General features: G+C 41.1%; 1 protein-coding gene across 3 annotated transcripts in view; it reads right to left on the reverse strand.

Moving 5' to 3' along the window:
• The window catches only part of CTTNBP2 (cortactin binding protein 2), a 146,197-nt gene that overhangs the window by 9,487 nt on the left and 113,262 nt on the right, over window positions 1-23,448 (reverse strand). For 2 of the 3 annotated variants that reach the window (XM_089672097.1, XM_089672098.1), the window contains exons 12-21: window positions 20,041-20,120; window positions 12,740-12,826; window positions 12,565-12,664; window positions 12,189-12,344; window positions 11,902-12,089; window positions 9,744-9,922; window positions 9,202-9,407; window positions 8,900-9,079; window positions 7,679-7,736; window positions 4,679-4,811 (exon numbers count right to left, since the gene is read on the reverse strand). In XM_089672097.1, the coding sequence (XP_089528223.1) occupies window positions 4,679-4,811; window positions 7,679-7,736; window positions 8,900-9,079; window positions 9,202-9,407; window positions 9,744-9,922; window positions 11,902-12,089; window positions 12,189-12,344; window positions 12,565-12,664; window positions 12,740-12,826; window positions 20,041-20,120 (1,367 nt within the window). The remainder of the gene's footprint in view (window positions 1-4,678; window positions 4,812-7,678; window positions 7,737-8,899; window positions 9,080-9,201; window positions 9,408-9,743; window positions 9,923-11,901; window positions 12,090-12,188; window positions 12,345-12,564; window positions 12,665-12,739; window positions 12,827-20,040; window positions 20,121-23,448) is intronic. The other variant, XR_016311998.1, reaches the window with a different exon arrangement.

The following is a 23,448-nucleotide window of genomic DNA, read 5'->3' on the forward strand; positions in this document are numbered from 1 at the left end:
CTGCCAGCACCCTATGACAAAAAATGGAACACACCAGCAGTGTGTGAGGAGACCTGAAAATGGCACATGGCATGAGACACTGTGGACCTGGCAGCAGCATGAGGAGGCGGTTCAGGGGCATATGGCAGATTAGGGGCCTGGCAGCAGCTATGGGAGGCCCGTAATCTGCCAGCACCCTATGTCAAAAAATGGAACACACCAGCAGTGTGTGAGGAGACCTGAAAGTGGCACATGGCAGAGTGTGGCGATGGAGACAGCAGCAATGGGAGGCCGTACAGGGACCCATGAGAGACTCTGGACTTCGCAGCAGCATGAGGAGGCGGTATAGGGGCCCATGGCAGATTAGGGGCCTGGCAGCAGCTATGGGAGGCCCGTAATCTGCCAGCACCCTATGACAAAAAATGGAACACACCAGCAGTGTGTGAGGAGACCTGAAAGTGGCACATGGCATGAGACACTGTGGACCTGGCAGCAGCATGAGGAGGCGGTTCAGGGGCCCATGGCAGATTAGGGGCCTGGCAGCAGCTATGGGAGGCCCGTAATCTGCCAGCACCCTATGACAAAAAATGGAACACACCAGCAGTGTGAGGAGACCTGAAAGTGGCACATGGCAGAGTGTGGCGATGGAGACAGCAGCAATGGGAGGCCGTACAGGGACCCATGAGACACTCTGGACCTGGCAGCAGCATGAGGAGGCGCTATAGGGGCCCATGGCAGATTAGGGGCCTGGCAGCAGCTATGGGAGGCCCGTATTCTGCCAGCACCCTATGTCAAAAAAATTGAACACACCAGCAGTGTGTGAGGAGACCTGAAAGTGGCACATGGCAGAGTGTGGCGATGGAGACAGCAGCAATGGGAGGCCGTACAGGGACCCATGAGAGACTCTGGACTTCGCAGCAGCATGAGGAGGCGGTATAGGGGCCCATGGCAGATTAGGGGCCTGGCAGTAGCTATGGGAGGCCCGTAATCTGCCAGCACCCTATGACAAAAAAATGGAACACACCAGCAGTGTGAGGAGACCTGAAAGTGGCACATGGCATGAGACACTGTGGACCTGGCAGCAGCATGAGGAGGCGGTACAGGGGCCCATGGCAGATTAGGGGCCTGGCAGCAGCTATGGGAGGCCCGTAATCTGCCAGCACCCTATGACAAAAAATGGAACACACCAGCAGTGTGTGAGGAGACCTGAAAGTGGCACATGGCAGAGTGTGGCGATGGAGACAACCCACCGACTGTTTTGCTCGCTGCCAAGCTGCCACCCTCTTCTCCTGATGATGCGGAAGCAATAGCCTGATGACGACGAGGCTGCCAAGTGCGATCAGCCTCATCATCATCAATTAGGGTCTCCGCCTCACTACTAGCCCCCTCGGCTGCGTGTGGGTCAGGAGACAGACCTGTCTCTAGACCGGCTACCGAGCCACTCTCCTCGCCACTACTTCTTCGCCTGGCTGCTGAAGAGGCGGATGTCTCCACCCGTTCCTGACCGCCCTCTGTTAGCTCTTCCTCACTGTACTGGATGACACCGGGAGCACTGGCCTCTGGCTGCGAATAGTGCTGCCTCGACCCCTTCCTCTGCTGCCACGTCTGCTCGCTCCTAAAACATTGCCTCCTCTGCCACTCCTCTGCATGTTGTCTGACATACTCTTTAATTCAACGATTCTGTGTCCCTGAGTAACAATTCTGTGTCTGTCCCTGAGTAACAATTCTGTGTCCCTGAGTAACGTTTCTGTGGCCCTAAGTAACAGTTCTGTGGCCCTCAGTAACAGTTCTGTGGCCCTCAGTAACAATTCTGTGTCCCTCAGTAACAATTCTGTGTCCCTGAGTAACAATTCTGTGTCCCTCAGTAACAATTCTGTGTCTGTCCCTGAGTAACAATTCTGTGTCTGTCCCTGAGTAACAATTCTGTGTCCCTGAGTAACAATTCTGTGTCCCTCAGTAACAATTCTGTGTCCCTCAGTAACAATTCTGTGTCCCTGAGTAACAATTCTGTGTCTGTCCCTGAGTAACAATTCTGTGTCTGTCCCTGAGTAACAATTCTGTGTCCCTAAGTAACGTTTCTGTTGCCCTAAGTAACGTTTCTGTGGCCCTAAGTAACGTTTCTGTGGCCCTAAGTAACGATTCTGTGGCCCTCAGTAACAATTCTGTGTCCCTCAGTAACAATTCTGTGTCCCTGAGTAACAATTCTGTGTCTGTCCCTGAGTAAGAATTCTGTGTCTGTCCCTGATTAACAATTCTGTGTCCCTGAGTAATGTTTCTGTGGCCCTCAGTAACAGTTCTGTGGCCCTCAGTAACAATTCTGTGTCCCTCAGTAACAATTCTGTGTCCCTCAGTAACAATTCTGTGTCTGTCCCTGAGTAACAATTCTGTGTCTGTCCCTGAGTAACAATTCTGTGTCCCTGAGTAACGTTTCTGTGGCCCTAAGTAACAGTTCTGTGGCCCTCAGTAACAATTCTGTGTCCCTCAGTAACAATTCTGTGTCTGTCCCTGAGTAACAATTCTGTGTCTGTCCCTCAGTAACAATTCTGTGTCCCTCAATAACAATTCTGTGTCTGTCCCTAAGTAACAATTCTGTGGCCCTAAGTAACGATTCTGTGGCCCTCAGTAACAAATCTGTGTCCCTCAGTAACAATTCTGTGTCTGTCCCTAAGTAACAATTCTGTGGCCCTAAGTAACGTTTCTGTGGCCCTAAGTAACGGTTCTGTGGCCCTCAGTAACAATTCTGTGTCCCTCAATAACAATTCTGTGTCTGTCCCTAAGTAACAATTCTGTGGCCCTAAGTAACGTTTCTGTGGCCCTAAGTAACGATTCTGTGGCCCTCAGTAACAATTCTGTGTCTGTCCCTAAGTAACAATTCTGTGGCCCTAAGTAACGATTCTGTGGCCCTAAGTAACGTTTCTGTAGCCCTAAGTAACGTTTCTGTAGCCCTAAGTAACGTTTCTGTGGCCCTAAGTAACGTTTCTGTGGCCCTAAGTAACGGTTCTGTGGCCCTCAGTAACAATTCTGTGGCCCTCAGTAACAATTCTGTGTCTGTCCCTAAGTAACAATTCTGTGGCCCTAAGTAACGTTTCTGTGGCCCTAAGTAACGTTTCTGTGGCCCTAAGTAACGATTCAGTGGCCCTAAGTAACGTTTCTGTGGCCCTCAGTAACAAATCTGTGTCCCTCAGTAACAATTCTGTGTCTGTCCCTAAGTAACGTTTCTGTGGCCCTAAGTAACGGTTCTGTGGCCCTAAGTAACGGTTCTGTGGCCCTCAGTAACAATTCTGTGTCCCTCAATAACAATTCTGTGTCTGTCCCTAAGTAACAATTCTGTGGCCCTAAGTAACGTTTCTGTGGCCCTAAGTAACGGTTCTGTGGCCCTCAGTAACAATTCTGTGTCCCTCAATAACAATTCTGTGTCTGTCCCTAAGTAACAATTCTGTGGCCCTAAGTAACGATTCTGTGGCCCTCAGTAACAAATCTGTGTCCCTCAGTAACAATTCTGTGTCTGTCCCTAAGTAACAATTCTGTGGCCCTAAGTAACGTTTCTGTGGCCCTAAGTAACGGTTCTGTGGCCCTCAGTAACAATTCTGTGTCCCTCAATAACAATTCTGTGTCTGTCCCTAAGTAACAATTCTGTGGCCCTAAGTAACGTTTTTGTGGCCCTAAGTAACGATTCTGTGGCCCTCAGTAACAAATCTGTGTCCCTCACTAACAATTCTGTGTCTGTCCCTAAGTAACAATTCTGTGGCCCTAAGTAACGTTTCTGTGGCCCTAAGTAACGATTCTGTGGCCCTCAGTAACAAATCTGTGTCCCTCACTAACAATTCTGTGTCTGTCCCTAAGTAACAATTCTGTGGCCCTAAGTAACGATTCTGTGGCCCTCAGTAACAAATCTGTGTCCCTCAGTAACAATTCTGTGTCTGTCCCTAAGTAACAATTCTGTGGCCCTAAGTAACGTTTCTGTGGCCCTAAGTAACGATTCTGTGGCCCTCAGTAACAATTCTGTATCCCTCAGTAACAATTCTGTCTGTCCCTGAGTAACAATTCTGTGTCCCTAAGTAACTTTTCTGTGGCCCTAACTAACGATTCTGTGGCCCTAAGTAAACGTTTCTGTGGCCCTATGTAACGTTTCTATGGCCCTAAGTAACGATTCTGTGGCCCTAACTAACGTTTCTCTGTCCCTAAGTAACGTTTCTGTGTCCCTAACTCTCTCCCTGCATACAGCCAGGTCTGCCTCTGTTGAATGACTGGAGGCAAATGGAGAATTCTAAAATGGCCGCTATTTATAGCTCGACCATTACACTGTGCTGGCTGGCTGGCTGCTGATTGGCTAACGCGATCACATGTCATGAATGAATGCATTATGGGTCAGCGCGCCTTGTCTGCGCGCCTTCCCAGACATCCCCGCTCCGTCGCCGCACATGTCGCCGCCATTTTAGGAAAAATTTCGATTCGCGCATCCGAAGTCTGCTTATTTTCGGATTCGACGCGAATCGAAATTTTCCTAATATTCGAAACGAATTCCACTTCGCCTACTTCGATTCGCTCATCTCTAATTAAGATCTAAAACATGTAAAAAGCTGCTTTCCATGGTAGGAAAAGAAACCACCAATTCTCATTTTGGCACCACAGATTATAGAGCGCTACAACGACTTAAAAATTGAGCAGTACAAATTCTCAACAATGTCACATCCTTTACCTTGGTAATGTCTGGTTCTGACTTGCTGGAACACATTGCTCGTAATTCTTTCACAAGGTCCATCTCATCATCTGAACCAGCTGACAGTCTCTGTTCCATGTGGAGAGACTTTGGATGAACAGCTTCCAGAGATCTATTGAAATCAGAGGGTGCTTTGTCATTGCAAAAATGTTATATTATGTATTTATTTCTATATTGCCAAACAAGGGGGTCTCATTTCTACAGCTGCAGGTGGACCAAGGGCCTGTTCACACCACATCATAGTATCCTGCATGCTTGTGTGATGTGGTGCTACACACAGTCTGAATAGCTCCCAAATGCACCTTTCACGGCACTAGTGTTGCAGCACGTGGCAGTACCATAACATGCACAACAGTGTGCTGGATAAAATGCTACATACACGATTTTTTGGTCCACTGTGGTGTGCCACAATGCGCAATAATGTGTGGTGCAATGTGCATGCTTTTAACATACTACAGAGGACTAGGCCAATTTTACCCTTATGTCTCAAAACTGAACCTGCCACTGGGCCCCAAACCAAAGAGCCATAATATTGCAAATGAAAAAATGATGGCTTAAATAACACATTGTGAGAATTTGTAAATTGCTGCATGTCCTCATACCTGGTGACCAGGTCCGGACTGGGACATAAAATAGGTCCGGGCATTTTAGACTGAGCAACCAAGGGATTGGGGGGGGAAAGGGGATGGTGGGTGGTCGTTTGTGGGGGTGGTTGGTGCTGTGATGTTCACGGAGTTGGTCCTCTACAATGTGATGTAAAGGGGCACTGTGGTATAAAAGGGGACTGCACTGTAAAGGGGAACTGTTTTGATTACAGTGCCCTTTTACAGTGCAGTCCCAGTTATATTACAGTGCCCCTAGCAGTTATGTTCGCCTTTTCTCTCTAATCAGAGTGCCCCCTTTTTACTCTCTGCTTCCCCTGCACAGTCCTACCTTTGGAAAGAGACATCCCCATATATTTCAGCAAAGAGACAGCCAGCAAAGAGAAATCCCCACACAGAAAAGAGACATCCCCATATAGCAAAAAGACATCCAAATTCAGCAGAGATATCCCAATCCAGCAGAGAGACATCCCAATCCAGCAGAGAGCCATCCCCACAAAGCAAAGAGACAACCCAAGCCAGCAAATAGACATCCCTATCCAGCAAATAGACATCCCCATATAGCGATGAGACAGCCCTATCCAGCAATGAGACAGCCCTATCCAGCAAGGAGACATCTCCATACAACAAAGAGATAGCCCCATCCACCTAAGAGACAGTCCAATCCACCAAAGAGACAGTCCAATCCACCAAAGAGACAGTCCCATATAGTAAAGAGATGGCCCAATCCAGCAAAGAGACATCCCAATCCAGCAAAGAGACATGCCATTATAACAAAGAGACAGCTCCATATAGCAAAGAGACTGCACAATCCACCAAAATGACAGCCCAATCCAGCAAAGAGACATCCCCATATATCAAAGAGATGGTCTAACCCAGCAAAGAGACAGCTCCATATAGCAAAGAGATGGTCCAATCCAGAAAAGAGACAGTCCATACAACAGAGAGATGGCTAATCCAGCAAAGAGACAGTACCATTCAGCAAAGAGACATCCAAATTCAGCAAAGGGACATCCAAATCCAGCAAAGAGACAGCTCCATATAGCAAAGAGATGGCCCAACCCATCAAAGAGACAGCCCAGTCCAGCAAAGAGACATCCCAATCCAGGAAAGAGACAGTCCAATTAAGCAAAGAGACATCCCAATCCAGAAAAGAGACAGTCCAATTAAGCAAACAGACATCCCACATCCAGCAAAGAGACATCAAGGAGATGGCCCAAGCCAGCAAAGAGACAGCCCAATACCCCCCCCCACACACCTCTGCTACAGAGAGGGATGTGTGGCTTTAGCACACACTGCACTCACCTTCCTCCCCTGTGCAGCTGTCATGGTTAGGAGAGAGCCCACCATGGTCTCATGCAGTGCATTTCCAGTGGCCGGCTTGGGAAGTATGTGTTCCCTGCTGGAAGGTCCTCTTTTGTACCTCTTAATTTGCTGGAACTTGCCCTGCTGTAAGCATGGCTGCACAGCAGGCGGCGAGCGGTGGCCGCGGTCTATATTAACCCTGTCCAGACCGCGGCCGCCACCTACCTTCCGCTGTGCAGTCCAGTCATCAACAGGCCATTCAACTTAGGACACGTGGCAAATAACCGGTGTGCCCTATGGCCAGTCCGTGCCTGCTGATGACTACATTGTACATAGAGGGTCCCTTTCTCACCAAGTTTAATCAGAGAACCTATACTTGAATTCAGGAATAGGTACTTGTCAGAGGGGCTTGAATAAGTTTCTGTGGGCTGCTCGGGTAAAGGAGCACCATTTGTATAGTTCTACATTTAATCTGCCATTGTCACTTAAACTGCTGCTTGTACATAAACATTGTCAAATGTTATGCCATTTGCTGCCATAAGCAAGACATCAGACACTCTGGGCTTTATAGTGCAATACCTCATTCCCTGCTAATGGTACACAAATATATAGAACGCTATATTTTGCGAAGACTTCCTTGTAAATAATTGTGGGTCTTGGATGATTAATTTAGAGTGATAATAAGTGATGAGTACTCATTAGGGCATGTGTCGATGTGCTTTGGGATTGTGACAATGGCATCAGTTTGACATCAATTTGAGATGCTTCTATAATTGTTTAACTGGTGCATCTGACCTACAGTTGACCATCTTCTGACCTGCATCAAGAGGATTTTGAATTCCTGTAGACTTGTATGGGAATATATAACCCAATTAAAGTCAACAAAAGCCCACCAACACAAGCCCCAATAAAACAGGGATGATACTATTGTAGGATGAAGAGTTTGTCCAATAAAAGGGCCAGGGTGACATATTATGGGTGCTCTTGACACTGAGTGGCTTGACACTGCTTCTGATAAACCACACGGGAAACCTCAATTCTTTTCAGCCAGCAGGAAAGACAATGAACATACTTTTTCTTGGTTAGTGAAGAACTGACTCCTGTCTTCAGGTCATTCTTTGAAATGTCACCTGTGATAGAAGATAAATGAAACAACCTGTAACTAAAAAAGTAGCAATCGGGAGCTTTCCGTTAGCCACCGGTAATTGTGTCGGGAGCATGCACTTTGCGTGCTCTCGGAACAGTTCTGGGTTTTTTGGAAATGCATATATGTGGCCTCTCGGTGGTAAGGCCCACATGCCGATAGCCTGCATATATGCGTGTGGCTGATGGGAAGGAGTTAAAAGCCACCTGTTATGAAGAAAATATGTGCCAGGCAGCCAGAATTTCAGAAGGGGAATCAGCAATGGTAGCTTCCATCATTGTCTTATATAAGGGAGACTGAATACGTATATCAATTATAAGAAACAGTGAGAGACTAACTTCAGTGCATTTTGTTTTACAATTTAAGTGGTCCCTATAAGATGATATTATGTGTATATCACAGGCATTTTACTTTTCTATAGACTATTAGAATGCCATATAATAAAAATCAAGTATTATAAGGTAGTTTGATTAAACAGTGCAATAATAATGTCAATTCATGCATTCACTTTTTGATAAATAGAGTGATGGATTGCACTTGTTGGTCTAGTGTGTGGTGCAGACAATCTGAGCATATATACATACTCTGTAGTATAATAAAATATGCAGTATACAGTATGTACAGAGTAGGTGAACTCATTGCAGGGTGTCTTAAGTTGCTTTCCACATATACTTAATCATGTATGTAACCAAGACCTATTTTGAAACGGTTTTTGAAACTGGTGTTACATCAATTATTTATTTATTAAGGTACTTGAATAGCGCTGTCAATTTATGCAGTGCTTTAGATACATACAGTATATTGTACATTCAAGAATTATTTCTGTATGACTGAATGCTAAAGCTTCATTTATTTGTTATTATATTGCATCACCCATGTGCTCGTTTTCTTCTAGTAATAGGTTGAAGAGCAGCCAAGCGGTTTTCTTCTGTGCACAGTTTGGTACATAGCCATGAGGGGATATCACTTGCTACAAACAAGTTTGTTCCTCTTATGGGTCAATTTTGAGGGTTGAGTTAATCTTCAGAAGGCTCTTAATTTAGCAATTTGCTTACATTCTTGATACTACTCCCATAATTTATTGTGGAATCTACACCTACAAAAGGAACCCTGATAATGAAGTATATCCCATCCTGGAAACTAGATTACCTTCTTGTCCAGTTTCCTCTTTGCTCCATGAGGAGTTCAGATTGGACTTTTTGCGAGGACTTGTACTGACTTTCCTCCAAGCTCCATTCTCCCCCTTCTTCTTTCCTCCAGGCTTGTAAGCAGAACTCATGGATAAAGAAAAATGCCCTCCTTTAAAATCTGCTAAATATTGTTCTACATCTGAAAAATGTAAATGAAAAATGTATACAACATTCGTTCAATGAACTGAAGCAGGATACATTGTACAGGCAGCATACTTTCCTATGAAAGAACACAGCAGACGTGTCAAAAACAGCACTTACCATTTTTTGGAAGATGGCAGCCATGCAGAATAGCTTTATTGAGCAGAATACTGAGGGCTGCTCTTACAACTGCTTGCTGCCCTTGGCTTGGGGTTTTAGTAGGAGCAACATGGCCCAGAATGGAGGACCTCTTGACTGTTGCCAGGGAAAGAATTGCTTCTTCGACTTTTGGCACAATTACTGCATTCCACAATTTTGACATCCACCTTAAATGAAAAAAAACAAAAACATATACATGTATGCACACATGCAAACACCAAAAAAACTACAATTCAGTCAATATCATAAGGTCTCTGCTTCCAAAGACCATATAACCTTTTCACATCTTATTGTGCCACTTTTGCTTGTGGTATCCACCAAATACTTGATGGGAAAATCTCCAGGAAGAAACAGCAGTATGTACACCAAGGGAAGAAAGATACAGGTAGGACACTGAACTACACATATTACTAAAACCCAGGCTGCTTCTTTCATAATCTACACAAGATATGATATATTGATTTGAATATACTGTATGTTCTCTTTAATTTAGGAACACTTACTTCACCATTATCTGTGAATTTCCAGACACTATTGGACAAGACATAAATGACTGTGGTCCAAAAAGTGCCTCTGGCGTACCCAAACGAGACAAGCAGGAGTTTAGCTGATGCCATACTGCGCATATCCAATCTACACCTTGACAAACGGGGTCACTGGATGGAGGCAGTTTACCTTTAAACTGAAATAAAAGATTTAAGCTTTAAGGTCTCCAGTATAAGTAAGGAATCAAATGCAGGCAACAAATTAATCTGAAAACATCCATGTTTTATGAAGCCTGTTTACTATAAAAGGACAACAGATGACACAAAACATCGGTGCCCTACAAAATAAAATATATATTCACATTTATGCGCTCTACAGTAATATTATGCAATTATTATTGCATCAGACATGATGTTCTTCCCCATGTTTTCAGCGGGCTTCCAGCTTCCTCTAAGTGTTCAAGCTCCCTTTCACAATCCATAAACATACTTGTAGGTTTATTGACTTATGAGTCAACAAGCTCTTGAAAGTGTGTAGGATTGTGGTAAGTAGCAACAGATATTATGGTGGCCCAGTAGAAGTCTATGGTTAATTCCTGGGACCAAGCTAGAGGATAATGCAGACTAACTAGTCACAACAATAAACCAGCTGATCAGAGTAACAGGCTTTGTGAGATGTTTCAAAGACTACATAAAAGATATAACAATAAAGTAAGTTAGAAAAGCTTAAAAATGTTGATAACACTGACCCTATATGATATAGCTTCCCCATAATTAGAATCGCAGAATGGCAATAAAAGTGAGATCCACCAGATCAACCCAAAATCATCAATAAACTCAAAACAATGCCCAAATTAATAAAAATTTTTATCATCTTGGTCACAGGAATAGGAGTGTTTCCATGCATGACCACTGAAAAATTATTATATTAGAATAAAAGGCAATAAAAGGCAAATTCATGCAGACTCCACCTCCGCAACATCTCCAAAATACGCACGTTCCTAACTCCAGAAACTACAAAGCAACTCATTCACTCCCTTATGATCTCCTGACTTGACTATTGCAACTCCCTCCTCGCCGGCCTACCCCAACACAGGCTATCCCCACTTCAGTCCATCCTGAATTCTGCGGCCAGACTCATCCACCTTACCAACCGCTCCGTATCTGCCACCCCCCTCTGCCAATCTCTCCACTGGCTTCCGATTGCCCAACGCATAAAATTCAAAATATTAACATTAACGTACAAAGCTGTTCATAACACTGCCCCAAACTACATCACCGACCTGATATCCATCTACCACCCACAACGCACTCTCCGCTCCTCACAAGACCTCCTTCTCTCCAGTTCCCTGGTCTCCTCCTCCCATCTCCAGGACTTCTCCAGGGCTTCCCCCATCCTCTGGAACTCACTACCCCAATCCATCAGACTGTCACCTTCCCTCCTCACCTTCAGGCGCACCCTGGAAACCCATCTCTTCAGAGAAGCCTACCCTGCCCTCACCTAATTTGCTGATCTCCTCCGCTCTTATCACCACTCCATCCCCCACAGCTATTTCCTCCTGTACCACTCTCCCCTCCCTCCTAGATTGTAAGCTCCAAGGAGCAGGGCCCTCGAACCCCTCGTGTATTGTATTGTATTGTTACTGTACTGTCTCGTGTACTGTCTCCCATAATAATGTACAGCGCTGAGCAAACCGTTGGTGCTATATAAATACTGTATAATAATAATAATAAACTAAATAATGTATTAATATAGCTCAGTGGTCTTCAAACTGCGGCTTTTTGCTTGTCTTTATCTGGTCCATGGACACCAACAACGGGGCCCCATTCCTTCTACTGAAACAGATGATGGGGCACTATTCCTTTCCCCGATATCAATGATTGGCCCTATTCCTCCTTCTGCTACAAGGGGCTATTCCTCAGACTGACACCAACAACGGAGCACCATTCCTCCCATTGACACCAATGAAAAGGCACTTTTCCTTCCCCTGATACCAACAATTGGCACTATTTCTCCCACTAAAACCATGAAGCATTGGATACTTTCATTGATGCCAAGCATTTTCTACTCACACTGGTCACATTTTGGCCCCCAAAGAGTCTGAAGGACAGTAAACTGCCCTTTGTTTATTTGGAGACCCCTGATATAATTCAACTTCCAATTGAAGGGACATACCTTATGTACAACTCTTCTTTTCAAAACTTTGTGGAGTAAACTATGCATAGGCTCTCCATCCCATCTAAGTTGAACCCATCGGAAATGCTGTTGTGCCAATAATTCAGGTCCTTGAAGGCGAGGCCTTGCGACTGTTCCCATCAAAAAGCAATCTTCATGGAAGTAGTAGGCATCAGATAGTCCATTGGCTTTGTTAGAGAGAAAAATACAGAGCCACATTCACAATATAATACTTGGCATTAGAGTATTTGAATATGATTTATGGTCCCTTCAATGAATATATCTACCTCTGTGAACACAGTATGGATTCTCAGACCCACGATTTTCTAATGGAGACATCAAATCCCCAAGCAATTCCAATAATGAGACATTCTCTAATTTTTCCAGAACGATGATGGTTTTCTTTTTGCAAGGAGGTGGATCAGTAACAGGAATTAAACAGCCTAAAATAAAAAGCAGGTTGTACATGGACAGGTTGGAACGAGCAATGATTGTATTCTTCTAAGTGTATGCAGTAAAACATTTTAGTTAAAAAGATCAAACTATTCATTTTAATTGGCCAGTTTAATTTTTCCTAGATGTACACAGAGAATCTTAACTGTTTAAGTCACAAAGTACTATTACTTATCTTATGAGGTAGTAGTACAACGAAAAACACTTTACCTGAATTAATAAAAATATCTACTAGTTGCTCCTTAGATAATCCAGAATCTACTTCAACCTTCACCACATCACAACTAAATCCAGTACCCTCTTCCTTGTTCTGATGGGAGAAAAACCTTATTAGTGTTGGAAATGTGACCATGCACTACTATAAAAAAATGTCTCTGTGGTATACCTTGATGCAGCATGAAAGCTGGTCCACTATATATTCTTGTAGGCTCCCTTCTGGACCTTGGAAGATCACATTGTGATATTGCTCGACCTGTTTGAAAAATACAATGATCATTAGCTCTCATACTAATGATTCGCCATGGTGTACAAAGGAATGAGATGAAAAAAGTAATCTTGAGTATAAAGAGAGTGCATGGAATACAAAGTTAATTTTGAATATGAAACATTTTGAAAACCAAACATGGTCTATGGCTTTTCCCTCTGAAATGTCCATAAAAATGAACTAATTATTAGCCACCAAAAATGGTCCTCAACAGAAATGAACAATTATTATGCAGCAGTAGGGCAGTCCTGGATGATTAGCTAAACAGAACTAACACTGGAGCCACAGCCACCAGAATAAGGGTCACTTCTCAATGAATGTATGTACTGCTCCTTCTGCTGATTAAAAATAAAAAAGGCAGGCTTTATTTTTCATGATGATAAAAATTCAAGAAATTCATTTTTTTCTGCCAATGTGGAAGAACTCATAGTAAACAGAAGCAAACGCTCAGCAGCTTAGTGTGGTCATACTAAAATAAAACATTATGTTTGATATAAATGATGAACTAGTGCCATCATCTCCAGTGGAATTGTAGAAGTAATACAATCAAGGATAATACAGATAAAACAAATACATAACACACAATAACAAGGTGTAGTAAGAGAGAAAATAAAAACGTACACATGTATCCTAATACATGCTATATAGTGCTGATACAGGATTTGCACATGGTAACTTCCTTGTAATATACCAATGATGATGCCATAGGTTTAAAATTATATAGAAAATTTTAAATTCTAAGAGGACATTTTAGAGTGAGTCAGGTGAGTTCATTTACACTTGAACAATCCAAAGCATGGACAAAATCTGACTACTGTTCTGAGCTTTTCCAAGCTGAAAAAAAATAATTTTAATTAAAATGATCATGTCTGCCTAAATGCAGCATTAGTATCACATTCAGGAAAGTGAGGCAGCCGATAACAATTATTGGCTGGGAATGCAGAAGTCAAGGTTTTCAATTAGACGATATGTGGACAGTCAGAGACTTGAACTGACAATTCTTGTTTTATATTTTTTATTGCACAAGTCCAGTAAACAGTAGAGTGTAAGAGTGTCAGAGAGTCCGTCACAATAGGTTTACCCCATGAAGGATGAAGTTTGAACAACTCAGCTTACAAAATGCATATGAACTGCATATAGTCAAGGAATACGTTGCTGCTAATTAGCAGTTATGTGAATTACAACTATGCATCCACTAACCAATATAGTTATTTTAGGTGTTCATTTTAGAAGCGGCAAAGCCCTTATGACCTTTGCTGAATGCTGTCTATCTATAGATCTTTTAAAATGTACACCTGCATTATTTTTTTCTTCCTGCAGACTGAATGTTGCAATGTTTACGGTGTGTCTGACATGCTTTAATTTACAGGGTACTGCAGCTGCCACACACATAACATGCAGGGAAACCAAGCGTGGTTAGGATCAAATATGAAGAAATGTTAATATTCTGTAGAATCAATTATATGTATCAATGTAATCACTGAAATAGAAACAGAAACTGGAAATAGTCTTACTATTACTTACTGTTTGTCTTACTTATCCATATTTCATTCTACTTATTTATTATTAAAGTACAATTTGATTTTCCTATTTGCAGCAGCAGATATAATATATGAACATCAGAGGGCAGCATTGACCTCTCTCTCTGGCTGTGTGTGTGTGTATATATATATATATATATATATATATATATATATATACACATACACACATGCCTCTCTTATTTTTATTCCTTCTACCTGCAATGTATGTTTACAGTATATATATATATATATATATATATACTCTATCTCCAGCCACTTTATTAGGTACACCTTGCTAGTGCCAAGAAAATATCCTCCACACCATTACACCACCAGCCTGATCTGTTGATACAAGGCAGGATGGATCCATGCTTTCATGTCATGCCAAATTCTGATCCTACCATCTGAATGTCGCAGCTGAAATCGAATGCCCATTCTCCTCTGACACAATTGTCACTCACTGGATATTTTCTCTTTTTTGGACCATTCTCTGGTAAACCTAAAGATGGTTGTGCATGAAAATCCCAGTAAATCAGCAGTTTTTGAAATACTCAGACCAGCCCGTTTCGCACCAACAACCATGCCACGTTCAAAGTCACTTAAATCTCTTTTCTTCCCCATTTTGATGCTCAGTTTGAACTTCATAAAATCATCTTCACCACATCTAGGTGCCTAAATGCATTGAGCTAATGCCATGTGGTTGGCTGATTAATCACTTCCATACAAGGCACTTTTACCCCCTTCCTGCCCAGGCCAATTTTCAGGTTTCAGCGCTCTCACACTTTGAATGACAATTGCGCGGTCATACAACATTGTACCCAAACTAAAATTTTAACGTTTTCTTCACACAACTAGAGCTTTCTTTTGGTGGTATTTAATCACTGCTGGCTATTTTATTTTTTGCTAAATTAACAAAAAAAGACCAAAACGTTTTGAAAAACCACGTTTTTCTTTGTTTCTGTTATAAAAGTTTGCAAATAATTGTTCTTAATAAATTTAGGACAAAATGTATTCTGCTACATGTCTTTGGTGAAAATAACCCAAATTAGTATTTATTATTTAGTCTGTAGGAAAGTTATAGAGTTCACAAACTATGGTATAGATCTGAATAGTGATCAATCCTGAAGTACTGACGGCCAATCTAATTTCTTGAGGTCCAAGAATGTCAGAATAGTACAGATATCCCCCAAATGACCCCTTTTTTGCAAAGTAAACAGTCCGACGTACTTCATAAGAGGCATGGCGAGTTTTTTGAAGTTGTAATTATTTTGTCATAATTTTTTGGAAATGATTAAAAAAAATGATTTTCACTATTTTTTTTTTACATACTGTCACCAGTGCAGTACAGTGTCATCATATAACTGGCATGGCGGTGATCAGGGACACTGACTGGTGACAGTATGAAAAAAATAAATAAATTGATAATTTGTTTTTTATTACATTTTTTTTCTTAAGATTTTTTTTTCATATTTCACTATGACCAAAGTAGTATAATGTTACCATAGTAACATTGTGCTACTTTGGGAAAGTGATCAGTATTTTTTTTTTTTTTTACACAATTTGCTTATAGCAAAGAATTACTTTGCTATAAGCAAGCATTTACCTGAATGATATCGATTCATTCAGGTTTTTTTTTTTTGCTTAGCTGTGATTTGGCCACAGCTAATTACATGACACAGCTGGGCTGTAATTGGCCCAGCTTGTGCATGTGATCATTGTGACCATTCACAGCTAGCCACACTTGTATACAATGGATGGCTTCCTTTCATGCCATCCATTGTATACAACTGCCATGTGACCTGATGTGATTGGTCACAGCAGGTCACATGGTACTGGCACGGGGCCGGTACACAGATCTGTCATCGGCCGTGTCCGAGCTACACAGCCGGTGACAGATCGCGCTGCTGCGCGGCTCTGCAGGCACGCAAACTGCACATGCCTGGAAGGACGTCATATGGCGTCCACCTGGAGTGACGAGGTGCTCGCCTGGCCACCATCTGGCCATAGGCCAGACGGGAACCGGTTAACAATTTGTGTTACCAAGCAATTGAACAGGTGTACCTAGTAAAGTGGCTGGTGAGTGACCTAGCTTTTCCCCAAAGAATTGTTTCTGTATAATCTCTGTATGATAAGTAATGAAGTTACTGCCAAATTAAAAGGCCTATCAGGAAAATGTGAAAACGGCACCAGAATATACCAGTATAACACCACTAAATAACCCCCATGTATGTTTGGAAAGAGAGAGTATTGCCAACTGCTGTAGGTCTTCTGTAGATACCCTCTGGATTTCCAGATGTATGATCGCAAATTTAACTCTTATTCACCAAGGTATGGGAATCCTGATTGAATACCTTGCAGCATTTAGTGACTTCAAAAAAATAACCGACAATTGTTGCAATCTGTGTCCTCTGTGAGCAGATTATGTTGTGCTCTGTAAAAGCTTAATATCTACGTTTGGTCTGTAAAATCTAGGTAGCAGATGATCATATGGTGTGGTGTCTTATTATCAGAAGGCATAGGCCCCAGTCTGTATTCCCTGTCCACCATACATGGAGCCTTGAGGCCTATCTATAATGTACAGTGCTGAGCAAACCTTTTAGCGCTATATAAATACTGTATAATAATAATAATATTGCTTGTGGGAGAATGATAGGCAAGAAGTTATAAAGGTTTGCTGTATAATAAGAATTAGGCAGCCCTATGACCCTCAGGTTATTGCAGCATGGCCTGTTCACTTGTTGTCACTGTGCTGTGCCCGAGTTAGTATAGCTTTTATCAAGTCTCCCATATTTCTGAGCTTTCTGTTTCTGCAGCATGGTTTTCGCTGGGCGATATATGTTGCGGCACTGCCTCCATTATGATGTGGGAGATATCTGCTTTGAGGTTAGAGGCAACCTCTAGCAAAAATCTTTTATGGTTGATATGCAGCTTCAGAGATAAACTCCCAATTGTTGTCTTCATCTTCACTTGGTCATAAGACTTCTTTGTCCGTCAGTCCTAGCATCCACTATCTTTGTCTGAGTTCTTAGCATTGAGCACAGTTGCACTTCACAGACAGCGATTTTGTGATGTACACATCTATGTTATTGTCCGCAGTAGGTCCTGACATCTGCAGGATCAATATAGCTGGAGGGAGATGCTAGATAATACAGGGATATGCGGCAAGCTCATCAAGCTCCAGAACACGGAAGTAGCCCCCATGTGTGTTTACTGGTATGCATAATTTAAGACACAAATGCTATGAAGATTCTTCGGAGAAACCTATTGGCTGCAGTAATTTCACTATCTGAAACAAGCACACAGCAGTTGCAATGAGAATGTACATTTGTTCTGGGGCAGTATTTCTGAAAGTATTAATGCACTTGACTAAGCATGCTAGACAGACAAAAGAAATATCATCAGAACAGCCTCCAATTTTCTATTAATACAGGCATTCTATATAGGTATGATCCAGGAACATTTTTTTCTATTTTCTAACGAGAACGCACTGCTACAATGCTATGAGATTTATTTATATCTATATTGTACCCACACAGCTGTTCCATCTAGAAAAAGTACTCATTAGGCAACATATTGCTTCTGAGTGCTGATAAATATATAGCTGCCATCATTTATAAATACCTAGCAGACTAATGTACAGGATGACAAGAGTGTTGGGGTGGGAGAGGTAAACAATAGGAAGATGAGGAAAAAAATCTGTTATATTAGATATCAGATTAAGCAAAAGTTAGCTTTGAATTTCTGTTTGTTTTTCTGTTGCCCACTTCAATTTCTAATTTTATATTAACTGTGCTAGCAGCATATAGCATATATTTAATACTAGATTGGTGACATGTTATGTAATGCTTTATATCTACAATTGCAATATAGAATAACCACTTTGGTTCCTTAGCCTTTCCACTATTAATTCCCATTAGTTTTTTTTTTTGTTTTTTTTTCAGTTTTGGAGAAGTCTTGGGTCTCAAACGTTCAACTGCAGTGAACAGTACCACAAGATCATTCAAATTAAATGGAGAAGTCTTGGGCCTTCAATGTTCAACTGCAATGAACAGTACCACAAGATCATTCAAATTAAATGGCCTCTAATGCTTGTGCATTGCAGAACATCACAACATACCATCTGTGCAATGAGATGCAGAGAAAAGGAAGTGAGCTGCCTTAATGGAATAAGTTAGCACGCAAAATGTACTCACCAGCCACTTTATTATGTACACCTGTTCAATTCCTTGGTAACACAAATTGCTAATCAAGCAATCGCCTGGCAGGAACTCAATGAATTTAGGCATTTAGACATTACAAAGATGACTTTCTGAAGTTCAAACCGATCAGAATGGGGAAAAAGGGGATTTAAGTAACTTTGAACGTGGCATGGTTGTTGGTGCCAGACAGGCTGGTCTGAGTATTTCAAAACCCGCTGATCTGCTGGGATTTTCACACACAACCATCTCTAGGATTTACAGAGAATATTCCAAAAAACTGAAAGTATCCAATGAGTGGCAACTGTGTGGACGGAAATGCCTGGTTGATGTCAGAGGTCAGGGGAGAATGGGCATTCAATTTCATCTATGACATTCAGATGGTAGGGTCAGAATTTGTCATAAACAACATGAAAGCATGGATCTATCCTGCCTTGTATCAATGATTCAGGCTGGTGGAGTAATGGAGCAGGGGATATTTTCCTGGCATTAGCAAGGTGTACCTAATAAAGTGGCCAGTAAGTGTATGGCACATTAACGTGTTCAGTAACACACTGAAGAGGTGTGAAGGGTCCTGAATGTTTGTAATCTGCCCTAATGTACAGTATAATACATCTTTTTTGCAACATATATTCCTTAATTTAATCTCAGCCTTGTAAACATATATTTTGATTTAATAGAAAGAATAAAAAGGAAAAATAGAAAATAAGAAACATTTTTAAAAGAATTAAATTTCTGCAATTTTTCTTTATAATACTTTTAAGTTATTTGTGCCTTGGATATTTACCCAAAGACATAACTGAGAGATCTGCAACTGGACAACAAACTTATTAGCTGAGATATATTTTCAGTCCATGACAGCTGGCATTTTCAACCGTCAACCCTGGTAGGACCTTGCCAGTGGTGCCGAGACTGTTTACCATTTGAAAATGGCACTGCGACAAATAGCTGGCAATCCTGCACCATTATAACTGGCACCTGTGACTCAAGCGGTTCAGAAAATGCAGTATTAATGCAGAGTGATGCGGCTGTTAGCACTTTGCAAATGTTGGTTACTCAGCACAAGACAATTATATTTTCTTTAACATACTGTATATTATGATTTGCAGTTTTTTCATCAGGTTTGTGTCTCTTTGCATTTAGTGAATACGCATCTTATACGTAGTATGCTATTCAAGTCTTAAAATAAGTATGCACATCAATTTTTATAGAGTGAAACTATGAACTACAGTACTATCGCAATACATTATTACAAAATTTTGAACTATAGTTATAACAACAAATGTTTATACTGAATACGTAGCACCTAAAGCAATAAATAAGTAAAGAGAGAAAACAGAGTTAATGAAAAAACAAATACATGAACATTAATTTGAAGGACTGATTGAAAAGGCATGTTAGTTACATTAAAAAAACCCAAAACAACCCCCCCCCCAAAAAAAAAGAAAAAAAAAAGTTTTTCTCTCACAAGTCTGTAACCTACCAAGCGAAGGAAGTTTTGCCATGTCTGTAGCGGAATCATTGAGGCATAAGTCACACTTTTAAGACTTCCATGCTTTGGACCTGTAAACATAACATTGTGAAATTCTCTAGAAACTTTGCACACAATAAAATGCAAACGTCAATGGCAACTCCCAGCAAAATGAGTGTTGTCAAATTTAATACAATTGCTAATACTCCCAATAATAGGATGTCAAATTATGTTATGACCAACACAGCAATGTATATACAGACACTAAATGTATAAAATTAATTTGTCCACTATAATTTACAAAAATCAAAACATGTTACAGAACATAAAAAACATTGTTATTTACTTGTGCATTGGGTGGATTAGTTAAAATCCAACAAAGCACCTCCTACAGGACCTTATAGATTAGAAATTATGTATGTGTGTGTATGTATGGGATTCACAAGAGTACAAAGAAGGAAAACTACCCACAACAGGTTAACGTATGCCTCCTAAACCCACTGTCTTCCCAGCATTGGGTGACTAGTCTTCTGAATTAACAAATTACTTCTTATTATCATGCTACCAGAAAAATGTTGACTGCCAGCTTACTGAAAAAACTATTTCAAGTAATTGAGCAGCTGGAGTTGCTTTTGACTGATGAATTACTGGTATCTAATAATTGTCAAGCACTGGAGTAACATATTTTACTTCATTATTTTCATATAATCTTTATTTAATAGGCACGAAGGGTTAATGCACACACCACAGTAAATCAATTGAATGGCTTGGTCACTCGATGGCTATTTAACTGTATATTGACTTGATCACTATACTGGTAAATAAAGAGCCAATGTACATCAAACATGTTTGAGAGTTATTTCTTTCTTCAATCTGGTCTTTTTGTGTACAACAGAACAAACATGGGGTGGGGGTGAAAGGGTTAAACCAGGGAAGGAGGTCAGGGAGGAAAGGGGGGGCTGGCCAACACTGGACCTCAAAGTCTGTGCCTGGGGAGGGGGTGGCTAAACATACAGATCAAAATAATCATTGTATGACTATCAGGCAAACACAGGGGGAAGGGATTTTTCCCTTGAAAGCAAAGTGAGAAGTGATGGTGCATTTATAGGTTTTTATCAGAAGGGGATAGGGATGGGGGCTGGGGGGATGCAAGGGGGTAAGATGGAAAAGGAAGGGGCATCTTATGGTGCTCACTAGTTATTCTAGTAATTAGTTGTTGGTTAAAAGAGGAAGGTGCCCTGTTGTGCACAGTCCCACCAACACGTGACAAGGAAGGTGGAAGGAATTCGAGCTAGCTTAGTTGGGACCTGGTACCATCTAGTAATGAATTTTGTAGAAATCTTTTATTCAGTAGGCAGGACGAGACATGTGTCAGGTGGATGATTTTAGCTGTCTGGGGGTGAAGTTAAGGCTCAATTATAACTGCCACTTTCTGAAAAAGAATAGACCTTTATTTAGCTGCACATGTGGAACAATTTACATGAAGAGAACAACAGAAGTTTATGAAAAGGTTTCCCCTACATTGACAAATTTCAAGGGAGTCAGGGAGTGTTTGGGTCTCCAGCACTGTGGAGATAATATTGCCCAGTTATACAAACAATATCTATATGTGTCTAATGGGAACCTCCCATGTTAGCCCTGTAGGTGCTCTAGGGACGTTAACTGTTCATTATGGACAATTTAAACATAACTTGTATTCCTATCTTTGGCAAAAAGATTGGAAGAAAAACAGTTGTTTTCCTTTATTCTTCCCTAGCATGTGAATGAGACCTCATTTCAGTTATCAAGTTGTTTTGATCATCTTTAATGGAGTGTAGCTCTTTAAATAGAGTAGGTTGTGGGAGTCAGTAAGCTGGATGCCCAGATATTTCAGTGATTAATGATATTGGCTGCAAAGGAGTATGAGTGGTGAAGTGTGTCAAGTTCTGCAGGAGGCAGAATCTCTGATTTGGGTTTATTTTGAAACTTAAGAGAGCCTCAAATTCATGCAATTCTAGCATGAATTTGAGTAGGGAGGTAATCAGTTCGGTAATATAAAAATAAATATCTTCCGCATAGGCAGAATATTTATGTTCAGTGGAGCCTATGTGAACTCTCTGAATATCTAATTCTGCCAAGAAAAGTTTCATTACTAGGAAAAAAGGCTAGAATGATAAGACAACCCTGCCTAGTTCTGCTTTTTACTTAGTAGAGTTGGAAAAAAGCACCAATAAATTTAACTGTAGCTGTGGGGCTCCTAGTAAAGTATCAATATCCAGCTGAACAAGTTAGATGGGGCTTAGAACCAAGGTTTTAAGGGTTTCTTCTATGAACATTGAATCCACCCTATCAAGAATGATCTCAAGATTTCATAACTGGTATAAATGCAGTTGGCGTTTTTGACTTCTAACGTGTGACCCTGATAAGCCCAGTAAATAGGCTGAAAAACTAGGTGGCAGGAACTGGACAGCCATGTTATGTCAACCTGTGGAACTGATCTGAGGACCCATGGTTTAATAAAGTGGATAAGATAAAAGAGTTTTGCTCAGTTTGTCCAGCAACAGGAGAAGGGCTTATTCAGTCTTCTGTGTTGATGTAGGAAACTAGCAAATTTTTTTCCTGCAACCTGTGGTTGGCCTGCCTTAGTTGAGCCATATTAAAGTCAATGAACTGTTTAACACATATTTTAGCTGTAATCACTTCTTTTTCTGTATACCTGTGAAGTTTGCAAATCACATCTCTCAGTTTATCCTGATCTTACGTCAGTGGGCATAGCACTCTGTATGGTCTGTTAGTTTCGATACAGTTGGTCTAGTGACTCTAGTCTGAACTCAGAATTTAGTTGAAGAGTGCTGGTAGTGTGGAGACCAGGTCAGTAGGTTTGTTAACTTCTGGGAGGCATCCATTTATGATATTAGAGTGTCTACTTCTGTTTTCACATTCATCCAATTCTAACAGTAGGGTTTCTATTTTAAGATCCTGTCTGTATGAACACTCTTTTAGTAATTCAATTAAATGTCCTCCCGCTTGTTTTCTAGGGTTCCCTTTCTGTGACCAAGTTGTGCGGTATCAACTTTAATGGAATCAAGTTCTTGTTTAAATGATGCTTCCATCTTTTTAAAAAAACTGTTCCAGGACATCATTTGTGATGGTGGGTCTTAATATGAGTCCTTATTTTATTTTATTATATTATTTAATAAACTATATATTTCATTTTATAAAAGGTGTACATAATGTACATATTTATAAACGTATTTCTGTCTATACTGTAAAGAAAAGTACAATACTGTAACTGATATTATTCATCCGATTACTCCATAATAAATGTAAGCTAAAATATTTGCTGTACACAATCTGTTCAGGCAAAGCACTTGAGGTTTATAAAAAATGAACACATTGTGTTCTCACTACCAAGCAGCTGAGAAGATAACTTATTTACAG

The sequence above is a fragment of the Staurois parvus genome, unplaced genomic scaffold (assembly GCF_062004578.1).
Source record: "Staurois parvus isolate SC_StPar_1 unplaced genomic scaffold, SC_StPar_1.0 ptg000120l, whole genome shotgun sequence".
NCBI lineage: Eukaryota > Metazoa > Chordata > Amphibia > Anura > Ranidae > Staurois > Staurois parvus.